Raw genomic sequence first — 12,434 nt, forward strand, 5'->3', positions numbered from 1 at the left:
TGTGTGCAGCCTGTGTACAATAAATGAATAAAGAGAAACTAATTTAAGTCTGTGGAGATTCAGAATCTACGGTCCCCTCTTTTTATCTAAGTAAGACAGACAGATGGCTGGGTGGTGGCGGCGGCGGTGGCGCATGCCTTTAATCCCAGCACTTGGGAGGCAGAGCCAGGTGGATCTCTGTGAGTTCGAGGCCAGCCTGGACTACAGAGCAAGGTCCAGGACAGGCACCAAAACTACACCGAGAAACCCTGTCTTGAACCCCCCACCCCCAAAAAAAGATAGTTGTAAAGTAGTATAAAGTGCTCCTTGGTCTTATCTTGGAATTTAGTTTAATCATGCTAAGTATTTTATGTATAAAATTATATGAAGATTGTTTTAAAAATCTTTATTGTAGAATCACAGGGTTGGTGTTAAGTTCTTAAAAAGCATTTCATTCCACATATCCCTATGACTGAGTCTGGCCTGTGACGTAAGCACATGTAATTGTTTATATACATTGCACAAATGCTTGAGCAATCACTTTGGAGCTCTGTGTGTGTGTTTGCGCGTGTGCTGGGCCTTACATATGCTAGACAAGTAGTCTACTACTGTTCTGTACCTCAGCCCTGGGATAGAGGCTTTAGATTCCTATCAATTCTGAATTTCAGACCTGTCATTTACCCACTTTGTGATTGTGGGAAGGTCTAACCCTGTTAAGCATGTAGCCTTCTCTGTAGTATGCAAGTAATATGGTACAGTGCACAGTAAGTACTTTAATGGTAATAAATCTCATTGTTTTTACAATGAAAGTGCTGTGAAAATTCCCATGTTTTATGAGTTCAGTTAGTCTAAACCTAGTTATTTTCCAGCTACCTAGAATGTGGTTGTTCCAAAAGTCACACTTATGAATGTAGGTAGAAATAAACTATTACCGAGATTGGTTTGCTCATCTTGAATAGCTACATAGATCTGAAATTTAAAGAAAATTAAAATTACCTATCAAAGAATGATGCTTATTCACCACTAAACTTTTGAAATTAACATGTCCAATCTGAAAAGCACCAGAACATTGAACAGATAACCCTGGCTTCTTTCTGGATTAACTCTGTTTCTGGCAGGATCATGAGCAGGGTCAGTTTCTGAGATGGCTGTCAGATAGACCTTTGTCTCAGTTTAATCCCTTACTGTTAAGCTGTTTAAGCTGTCTATTCTTCTTTCTTTTAAAAGCACAAAGCCTTTTATTTCACGGGATTTTATATGGTGTGAAATGTGAAAGGGTATGTACAGAACTATGGTTCTTTTTGGAGGGAAAGGAGTATTCTGATTTTTGGAGAGGTTTTCTGATACCTTGTACTACCAGTAAAGGAGAAGGATGTAGGGAGTTGCTTTGGTGCTATCCCAGGCAAATGAAATACAACTTTCTGGTTTTTTTCTACTTGAATGTTTAGCACAATGGATCGTGATAAAGTGGGAATTCCCACGGATGGTGACTCACATGCAATTACCTACCCACCTGCAATTGTTGTTTATATAATTGATCCTTTTACATATGAAAATAAAGATGAGAGCACTAACTCTTCTAATGTATGGACTTTGGGGCTACTTCGATGCTTCCTGGAAATGGTCCAGACTCTTCCTCCTCATATCAAGAGTACTGTTTCTGTACAGGTAAGAATTTGACATTTTAGAACTTTCAGAGGTACTTTTCTATATTCAAAATAATTTTGTTAATAGACAGGTTGTAAGCCAGGCATGGTGTTGCATGCCTTTAATCCCCGCACTCGGAAGGCAGAGACAGGTTGATCTCTGTGAGTTCGAGTCCGGCCTGGTTTACAAAGTGAGTTCCAGGACAGCCAAGGCTGAGAAACCCTGTCTTGAAAAACAAACAAAAGACAGGCTGTATTGATTTTATTTAAATATTATAATAGAAATTTTAAGAGAGTTTATAAAAGATAAATTTTGTAGTCATGGCGTCTGATGAATGACTTAGAAGTTAAGAGTGCTTGTTGCTCTAACAGAGAATCCAAGTGTAATTATCTCCACTCACATCCTGTTGGCTCACAACTCTCTGTAACTCTAGCAACAGGCAGTCAGCTCTGTAGATGCTGTCATACACATGGTATACACACATAGACAGACAGACATACAGACACACACACACACACACACACACACACACACACACACGTATATGTACACATGCACGTAAATCTTTAATAAACTTTATTGTCATTCTTCTGTCATAAATAAAAACATGATGTTGGGTGTGTATGGTGGTATGTGCTTGTAATTCCAGGAAGCTAAGGTAGGAGGATCACAAGTTTGAAGTCAGCATCAGTACATAATTCCAGGCTAACCTGGGCTACGTAATAAGACATTGTTTGTTAACCCCGCACCCCCCAAAAAGATTATATTGAGTATATTATTTCTTCTGTATTACTTTGTAAGCAGACTTATAAAGTAGAGCCTAAACAGGAAAATAATGCCTGCATTCTATGTAAGTTAGTTTTAATTGAGACCAGTTGCAAGTAAAAGTAGAAGAAAATTAAAGGAATTTTGATTAATAGGCCTCATGGGAATCTTAATAAATATAATTTCTGAGCACAGAAAATTTAAAAAATATATAGGTAGTCCTTTAGTTCGGGGTCTATATAAATTGCCAGTATATTAAAGTCTGTGTAGTGGTGGTGGGAGAGATGACTCAATGTTTCAGATCACTGTCTAGTCTTTAGAAGACCAGTGTTCATTTCCAGTACCATATGGCAGCTCACAGCCATCCATAACTACCAGTGAATCCAGTGCTCTTTTCTGGGCTCCACTCATAATGACATAGAGGGAGGGAGGGAGGGAGGGAGGGAGGGAGGGAGGGAGGGAGGGTGTGTGTGTGTGTGTGTGTGTGTGTATATGTATGTATGTGTGTGTGTGTACAGGCAGAACTCTCATACACGTACCATAAAAATTAAAGACGGTATATGATAGAAGCTGTAGTTTTTTAGTCAATCTTTCCATTAGATGTTGAAGTTTTGTCTGAAGGGATTTCTCTTAACTGTGTTTTAAGTTACTGTGTTAACATTTGTAATACTCACTTTATCTATAGATTGTTCCTTGTCAGTACCTGTTACAACCTGTGAAACATGAAGACAGACAAATCTACACCCAGCATTTAAAATCTCTGGCTTTTTCGGCCTTTACTCAGTGTCGGAGACCACTTCCAACATCAACCAATGTAAAAACACTGACTGGGTTTGGTCCAGGCTTAGCTATGGAAACTGCTCTTAAAAGTCCTGATGTAAGTATTATAAGTATGCTTTCCATGAACAAAGTTATTAAGATGACTTACAGTTTGAGATTTTATATAAAACTAAATAATAATACTTTATTTTCATTTCAGGTTCTGAGATTGCATAGTTCTATAGTACTTTCTTTCTTTCTTTTCTTTTAGAGACCAGAGTGCATTCGACTTTATACACCACCTTTTATTCTGGCTCCTGTGAAGGACAAACAAACGGAGCTAGGAGAGACATTTGGAGAAGCTGGACAGAAATACAATGTTCTTTTTGTGGGCTACTGTTTAGCACACGATCAAAGGTGGATTCTCGCATCTTGCACAGATTTATATGGAGAACTTCTTGAAACATGTATTATTAACATCGATGTTCCAAATAGGTACTTATATTTCCTTAAACATGATTATTTCCAGTTTGGAAAATATTAGAAATGTTAGTATATGTACATATGCACAAACACACACTGTTTCATACTCAGTAGATAACCATTTAAAACTTATATACATTATGTTATTAATTGTTGAGATTCTGGGTATACTTTTATCTACATTTTATAGTTAGTACTTATATTGTATAATTAATATAATTAAAAACACTTTTGCCCAGGCATGTTGGCACATGTCTTTAATCCCAGCATTTGGGAGATAGAGTCAGGTGAATCTCTGAGTTTGAGGCCAGGCAGGCTGCAGTAGTGAGACACTGTATCTCAAAAACAAATCCTCAGGGTTGGGATTTAGTTCACTGGTAGAACGCTTGCCTAGCACGCACAAGGCCCTGGGTTCGGTCCTCAGCTCCAAAAAAAAGAACCCCACCCCGATTAATCTGTCGTACAGATAAAGATCTCTAGCTTTTATGTTACAAATCTTGTGGAAATGATTTTGGATGAAGAATTTGAAACATTAGGGACTGAGAGATGGTACAGCAGTTAAGAGTGTTTGCTGCTCTCCCTACAGGGCTAGAATTGGTTCTTGGCATCCACATCAGGTGGCTTATAACATCTGTTAACTCCAGCTTCCGTAGACACCTGCGTTCATGTGCACATATCTTGTAATACACATAATTTAAAAATATTTTTAATTTTTTTTTTTAAATTTTATGTGCATTGGTGTTTTGCCTGCATGTATGTCTGTGTGAAGGTGTTAGAAACCCTGGAACTGGAGTTATAGACAGGTATGAGCTGCCATGTAGGTGTTGGAAATTGAGCCTGGGTCCTGTGGAAGAGCAGCCAGTGCTCTTAACCTCTAAGCCATCTCTCCAGCTCCCTTAAAGTATTTTTAAATATTAATTTTGAGAGCCCTCCTACTTATAAAAGTGGACTGTTAAGCTGGGCACACACCTTTAATTCCAGAACTTCGAAGGCAGAGGCAGACAGATCTCTGAGTTCAAGTCCAACCTGGTCTACAGAGGGAGTTGCAGGACAGCCAGGGCTACACAGAGAAAACCTGTTTCAAAAAAAGCAAAAAGTAAATGAATAAGAAATACTGCTTGTAGCATAAATTGTATAATGGTGTTTTTTTAAACCTAATTTTCAATAAATACATCTTTTAGTGTGATATTTGCATTAGTTATGAAATATTTTGAAAAGAATGCTTCTCTGTGAAGGAGGAGAGCAGATACCACTACTTATCAGACTTAGGTTACCATTTTACTTCTTTGATCAAAAGGTAGAAATAAGGACAGGAAAGACAACTCAGAAATTAGAAGTACTAGCTGCTTTTCTAGGGGACTGGGTTCACAACCATCTATAATTCTAGCTGGTCTCTGGGGACCAGGCTTGCATGTGGTGCACACACATACATGTAAGCAAAACACTCATATGCATAAATAAAATAATTCTTTCAAAAAAAGTAGAAATGAGACAAAGATTAAGATTTGTAGGGGTAGGCAAGATGGCTCAGTGGGTAAAGATTCTTACCTCCAATCCTGACAATATGAATTTGACCCTTGGGACTCACATGATGGAGAGAACCAACTCCCAAAAGTTGTCCTCTGATCTCTACATATGGGCCATGGAATATGTACCCCCTACACAAAATAAATCAAAATAATTATAATAAGATGTAATGAGCTGGGGGTTGGTGACGAATGCCTTTAATCCCAGCACTCAGGAGGCTGAGGCAGGTAGATCTCTGAGTTCGAGGCTAGCCTTGTCTACAGAGTGAGTTCCAGGACAGCCAGGGCTGTTACACAAAGAAACCTTGTCTTGAAAAAGCAAAAAAAAAAAAAAAAGATGTAATGAGACTTGTCTTGAAATATAATCCCTTACTGGTTTCTTGCTGGCTCTGTGATACTGATAAAATTAGGTAGCTGAGCTACAGCTTATTATCTATATTGTCTATAGAGCAGCTTTATCTGCCTCACCAGATTGTTAGGATGAAGTGAGTATTGCATGTACAGTGGTTTGGCCATATCCTTGTAACATAGTAAGTGCTAAATAAATGTTAGTTGCTCTTGCTCATTTGCAACGTGCTTGTGTTATGTGCTTGCCTACCTAGTAAAGGACAGGGATTAGAAAATCTACAGTGTTATTTGGTCTGAGAAATGTAGTTTGTGTTGGGTTTGTTTTTTGTTTTTTGTTTTTTTTTTTACCTTTTAAGATACCTTTTTTTTTTTTTTTTTTACCTTTTTTTTTTTTTTTGGTTTTTCGAGACAGGGTTTCTCTGTGTAGCTTTGCGCCTTTCCTGGAACTCACTTGGTAGCCCAGGCTGGCCTTGAACTCACAGAGATCCGCCTGGCTCTGCCTCCCGAGTGCTGGGATTAAAGGCGTGCGCCACCACCGCCCGACCTTTTTTTTTTACCTTTTAAGATTGGTTTATTAAAAATTCTTGGCCAAAATTGGACAACTCATCATTTTTTTCAGTTCTTGTCCATGGCATTGTCCGTGCAATAACTGCAGTAGCGAGAGTTGTTGATGGCTTGTAAGACTTAAGTATTGAACTTAAAAGAAAAAGGTTTGGCTGGAATAAACAGTAGTTATAGTAAATTGAAGCTATTGATAGGTAAACTGAAAAAAAATTTTCTTAGGTTAAGTACATATCAAAGTATATGTATATATACTTTAATAATTTATTTGAACTTATTTTATGTGCATTGGTGTGAAGGTGTCATATCCCCTGGAACTGGAGCCACAAACAGTTGTGAGCTGCCATGTGGGTGCTGGGACTTGAACCCGAGTCTTCTGGAAGAACAAATGGTGCTCTTAACTGCTGAGCCATCTCTTCAGCCCCTCAAAATATATTTAAAATATTTATGTGTGTTTGTGGAGTCAGAGGACAACCTGAACTGTGATTCCTCAGGTGCACTCCATCCAACCTTCCCCTTCTCTGAGACTGGCTAGACAGTCTCTATCCCAGACTTTACCATGTAGGCCAGACTGACTGGCTAGTGTGCCTCCTCAGCTCTGAGATTAAAACTGCACACTTACTTTCTTAGGTTCAGGGGATTGACCTCAGGTCCTGATGCTTGCAAGGACAGCATGTTAGCAAATTAGCCATCTCTTCAGGACCATAATGTATATTAAACAATAAAAATAACAAAACAATCCATAAACTTGCAACTGCACATGATACTATACACCTGTGTTTCCTACAACTCAGGGAGCTAACCCAGGAGGATGAATTATTTGAATTTGGGAGTTTAAAATCATCTTGGGCAACCTAAAGAGATCCCACATCAAAAACTTAGAAACTTGAATGGCAAATATGTGTGTATCAGGACTTAGTTTTTGTAATGTTTTAAAGCATTAAAATTTAAAGGACCAGGAATTGGGGGCTTAGCTGCATAATGGAGTATAGGCATAGCATATACAATATGATACCTGGTACCAGTATATATACCCTAGTACTAGTCAGTAAAACAGAATAAAATAAAATTGATTCACCAGTTTGTCACACATTTGAATCCTCTTACAAAATGTTATCATGTGAATTTTAAAAATATTTGCAATCATTTTGTTCAATAGGGCTCGTCGGAAAAAGGGTTCTGCCAGAAGGTTTGGTCTACAGAAACTTTGGGAGTGGTGCTTAGGACTTGTTCAGATGAGTTCTTTACCATGGAGAGTTGTAATTGGTCGCCTGGGTAGGATTGGACATGGAGAATTGAAAGGTAAATTGTGCTTTTATCTCACTTTTTTACTTTGTTTTGTGGTGATGTATATTTACATCAGAACATATTAAGTAAATGTTGAATAAAATGCTTCAGTGCTCAGTAGTTAAGAGCTCTTCCATTTGACCCAGGTCAGATTCTCAGCATTCAACCTAGTAGCTCACAATATCTATAACCCAAGTTTCAGGGAGTCTGGTGCCCTTTTTCAGCCTCTGCAGGCACTGCACACATGTAGTGTGCAGGCAAAACCACTCATACAAATAAATCTTTTAAAATGCTAAAAGTTATCATTAAAACTTTATTTTAAACAAGGAGCCATATATGAAGTCATTATGTAGAGTCATTATATATAATGACTTGTGTGTGATACTCACTGAAGGTAAAGGGATAAGGGTGTCAAGTACCACTACCTGTAAGATAACCTCTGTGGTAGAAATACACTAATTTAAGCTCTGTCAGGTATTTCTCTTTCATTGTAACCTTGGGTTAGTAGCATTACAGAGCACTTACTTTTAGTACTGTCTCTCTTTGCCCTGTTGATTCCCACAGATTGGAGTTGTTTGCTGAGTCGTCGAAACTTGCAGTCTCTTAGCAAAAGACTCAAAGACATGTGTAGAATGTGTGGCATATCTGCTGCAGACTCTCCGAGCATTCTTAGTGCTTGTTTGGTTGCAATGGAACCCCAAGGTTCTTTCGTTATCATGCCAGGTTAGTTACCTTCAGTGCATGTCTGATTTAATTATTCATTGTACACTTAAGTTTTTAAGTGTTACATAAAATTCTTCACTTACCAAAACAAAGGAAAAATGCATCTCTCTTCAGATTCTGTGTCAACTGGTTCTGTTTTTGGAAGAAGCACCACTCTTAACATGCAGACGCCTCAGCTCAATACCCCACAAGATACATCATGTACTCATATACTTGTGTTCCCTACTTCTGCTTCTGTGCAAGTAGCTTCAGCAACTTACACCACTGAAAATTTGGATTTAGCTTTCAATCCCAACAATGGTAAGTTAATTGAGCCTTAAAAATTCTTTTTTAGTTGTTTTGAAATCCTGATCTGGCTGTGTGTCCCTGTCTTGCCTGCTGCTTGTTATTTAGCCCCAGGTTTGGTCTTGATTGAATTCCCGGCAATCCTCCTGCTTCGTCTGAAAGTGTTGGGTTTATAAGCATGTATAACTCTGGCTGTTGGATTATTATTTTTTTTCCTTTTGTGTTTTTTGTTTGTTTGTTTGTTTTTGTTTTGTTTTTTGTTTTTCGAGACAGGGTTTCTCTGTGTAGCTTTGCGCCTTTCCTGGAACTCACTTGGTAGCCCAGGCTGGCCTCGAACTCACAGAGATCCGCCTGGCTCTGCCTCCCAAAAAACCAAAAAAACCAAAAAAAAAAAAAAAAAAAAAAAAGATAAGGAAACAGATTACTAAGACTTTTGACTCTCAAACATAAATGAAGAAATGTTTGTTTTATTCCAATAAGTGCATGGTAATTTATTAAAGTGGCTTTAGGAAATGACTGTGCCATTTTATATTATTGTATCAGAATTAGTCATTGATAGGAATTCTGTAAATTTTATTTTGAGGGGCTATCATTTATCATAAAATTTTTGAGTATTTATGCTGTGCTTTCGAGCTACTTGTACATAAATTTTACCATCATTCTATATATAATCTGCCTCTTTTCTCTCCATACACCCACAATGTTTTCTTTCTTTCTTTTTTTTAAAACAATACTAGAGATTAAACCTAGGATTTTTTGCATGCTAGACAAGCTGTTTCTACCACTGAGATATATTTGTAGTTTTTTATATGTCAGTTTGCTAAAACAATGTTTTGTACAAACTCCTAGAATAGAGATGTAACTTGGTGAACCTTTTGGGTTGTATTTAATAGAATAAAAAAGTATTGTTTATTGTTATTCTAAACTACTTTTGAAAATGATAGATCTTCAAAGATACACATACATTTTATTCACGCTCTCTCTCTCTCTCCTCTCTTTTCCTTTCCTCAAGATAGGGTTTCTCTGTGTAGCCCTGGCTGTCCTGGAGTCCAGACTGACCTCAAACAAAGATTCACCTGCCTCTGCCTCCTGAGTGCTAGGATTAAAGGCATATGCCACCACAGTCTGGCACATTTTATCACTGTATTCTTTTGTTGTTAATAACTTGAATATTTTACTTAGTAATGAATAGTACCATTTAAAACACATTTACATTTCTCGATTTTATATTGGTTTTGTTACCCATTGTTTTTATAATGTTGTTATATACTTAGTGGCCTGAAAGAACATGTGTTTGTTATAATGCTCAGAATCATTCTCAGTGGGTTAAAGTCAAGCTGTCTTAGGGTTGATTCCTTCTACAGTCTTAGATAAATCTGTTTCCTTGCCTTTGCCAGCTTCTAGAGACTACTTTGTACAAAGCCTGTACTCTTTGGCTTCTGCCCTCTCTCTTCATTTTGAATGACAGCAGTAATTCTTTCACTGCCTCCTACTCTGCTGCTCTCTCCTTCCTATCAGGACTCCTGGAGCTGGGGTTAATTCAGTGGTATAATGCTTACCTGTCATTTCTGTGTCCCATGGTTCAATCCGGGGCACCACATTTAAGAAAAAAGAAAAGGACCCCTATGATTAAAGGGCCCATTGGAAAGCCCTGAATAATCTTTTTGTAGTCCTCTTTATTGATCAGGACTGGGGAATCCTTTATATGACTGTTACCACAATACTTGGCACATAGTTGATGTTTTGTAAATGTTGGTTATAGTAACCATTTTCCTTGTAAGATACTTTTTGGTTGGTTTTGTATTTTGAGACAGGGTCTCCCTGTATAGCACTGGCTAGCCTGGATCTCACAGAAATCCTCTTGCCACTGCCTCTAAGTGTTGAGATTAAAGGCATGCATCAACAAGCCCCTGCTGTTGTTGTTTTGAGACAGGCTCCCACTGCTTGTATAGCCCAGGCTGGCCTTAAACTCACAGCAATCCTCTTCACTCAGCCTTCTAAGTGATGGGATTACAGGCATGTGCCATCATGCCTTGCCAGTCCCATTTTGGTTAAAAATTATTTTAATACTTTACTGTGAATGATCATGGTATACAGAAAATAAAATACTAATTTCTTTTCTCTGTACAGATGGAGCAGATGGAATGGGTATCTTTGATTTATTAGACACAGGAGATGATCTTGATCCTGATATCATTAATATCCTTCCTGCATCTCCAACTGCATCTCCCGTACATTCTCCAGGTTCTCATTACCCCCATGGAGGTGATGCTGGCAAGGTAATTCTGTTAAAAAGTTTCCGTGGATGTAAATGTCATCCATCCAGGGATTATTATATGAACTAGAACACCATTTTCCCCTTTGAAATTAGCAAAGAGATGAGATCACCTGAGCTCATGCACTTTTGTTTAGCTGTTAGTACTTTTTTGGGGATGGGGTGGGGCAGTGATCTCCCTACTTCTTTCTCACAAGTATTGAACTCAAAGGCATTCACTGCCCATGGCCTCTTTTGTTTGTTTTTTGGGTTTGAGCCTCCATTGTGCAGGGATTGCACTAATATGTCTGGTTCTCCCCTCCCCTACCGCCCCAAAATCATTAATAGCACCAGTAATCCTGTGATCAAAACACATTATAAAGTCGGGCGGTGGTGGCACATGCCTTTAATCCCAGCACTCGGGAGGCAGAGGCAGGCGGATCTCTGTGTGTTCGAGGCCAGCCTGGGCTACAGAGTGAGTTCCAGGACAGGCTCCAAAGCTACACAGAGAAACCCTGTCTCGAAAAACAAAGCAACAAAACAAACAAACAAACAAACAAAACAAAAAGTTATATGAAATTCTCAAAAAAATAATAAAAGGGGGGTGTGCAGTTTTTACTGTTTTATCACAGTAGTAGGATTACTAGTGCTTAAGGTACTGATATAATGAACATTTTCGTTGTGAATTGATTTCCTTTTTATCTGTTCTCTTAAAATAAATGCTGAGAAATTTGTTGACCAATCCAAAGGGAATGAACAGTAGTCCATATTGCTACAGTACCTTCCAAAACACTGTGGAAATTAACAGCATTCTATAGACGGTGCTGGGGAACCAAGCAAGTTGCATTTGTCTTTGAGTTGGACTTGAGGAGTTAGGTCAAGAACTGTTAGGAAGCAAGTAGAAGTTAGAGTGGATGATGGGTGTTTGTATTCACTTTGACCACAGGCATACTTACCTTGGTTTGCTGTTTCATAATGCACTGCTTTTGCTTTCATGGTGTTACTACGTTTAGTTAGTTGTTAGGCTTAGGACTGGATTTAGACTTTACACATGCTAGACTAGTGTGCTGCTATGGACTTAAATCTTCAGTCCTCAAATTTTGAGATGGTCTAGATAAGTTGTTTAGACTAGCCTTGAACTTACTTTGTAGCCCAAGCAGGCCTTGAACTTCTTTGGATCTTCTTGCTTCAGTTTCTAAGCAGTAGAGATTATTGGCCTGTCGCCAGATTAGGCGTTGTAGTAACTGAGACTCTGCCTAAATATATAACCATTTAATTTTTAGTATTTTATGATAGTAATATGAAATTAGTAGTTGTAAGTCTTTTTGTGTTTATGTTTGTTGTCTGGATGTATTGAATGAACTAATAATACTCTTGTCTTTTTAAGGGTCAGGGTACTGATCGGCTACTTTCAACAGAATCTCATGATGAAGTAACTAATATTCTTCAACAACCATTGGCCCTTGGATACTTTGTATCAACTGCCAAAGCGGGTCCATTACCTGACTGGTTCTGGTCAGCATGTCCTCAAGCACAATATCAATGTCCCCTTTTTCTTAAGGTATTACTATTTCTGTGGCAATTCATAACTAGTCCTAATTCATAGTTTTAGTGCTGAGAACTATCAATGTGACATTTTAAAGTTTTATAGCTCATCTCAATTCCAAGTTCTTAAATACATTGTTGTATGTATTTCTGTAGCTGCCATCATAAAAAGAATTATCTAATATGAAACATGTAATTATAAAAATGTATATTAAGTTTAAACATTATTCTTAAGTCAGACATCTGGAAATCTTGCTTTTAAGTTATTTTCA

The 12,434-nt window shown here is 38.0% G+C and overlaps 1 protein-coding gene across 2 annotated transcripts in view; it reads left to right on the forward strand.

Annotated features, from left to right (window-relative positions):
* Med13 (mediator complex subunit 13) overlaps nucleotides 1–12,434 on the forward strand; it is a 96,304-nt gene that overhangs the window by 75,292 nt on the left and 8,578 nt on the right. For both annotated transcript variants that reach the window (XM_052756144.1, XM_052756145.1), the window contains exons 21-28: nucleotides 1,428–1,647; nucleotides 3,077–3,268; nucleotides 3,422–3,645; nucleotides 7,228–7,370; nucleotides 7,920–8,078; nucleotides 8,193–8,378; nucleotides 10,494–10,642; nucleotides 12,005–12,178. In XM_052756144.1, the coding sequence (XP_052612104.1) occupies nucleotides 1,428–1,647; nucleotides 3,077–3,268; nucleotides 3,422–3,645; nucleotides 7,228–7,370; nucleotides 7,920–8,078; nucleotides 8,193–8,378; nucleotides 10,494–10,642; nucleotides 12,005–12,178 (1,447 nt within the window). The remainder of the gene's footprint in view (nucleotides 1–1,427; nucleotides 1,648–3,076; nucleotides 3,269–3,421; nucleotides 3,646–7,227; nucleotides 7,371–7,919; nucleotides 8,079–8,192; nucleotides 8,379–10,493; nucleotides 10,643–12,004; nucleotides 12,179–12,434) is intronic.

Source organism: Peromyscus californicus, unplaced genomic scaffold (assembly GCF_007827085.1).
Source record: "Peromyscus californicus insignis strain IS unplaced genomic scaffold, ASM782708v3 Scaffold_3__1_contigs__length_106647218, whole genome shotgun sequence".
NCBI lineage: Eukaryota > Metazoa > Chordata > Mammalia > Rodentia > Cricetidae > Peromyscus > Peromyscus californicus.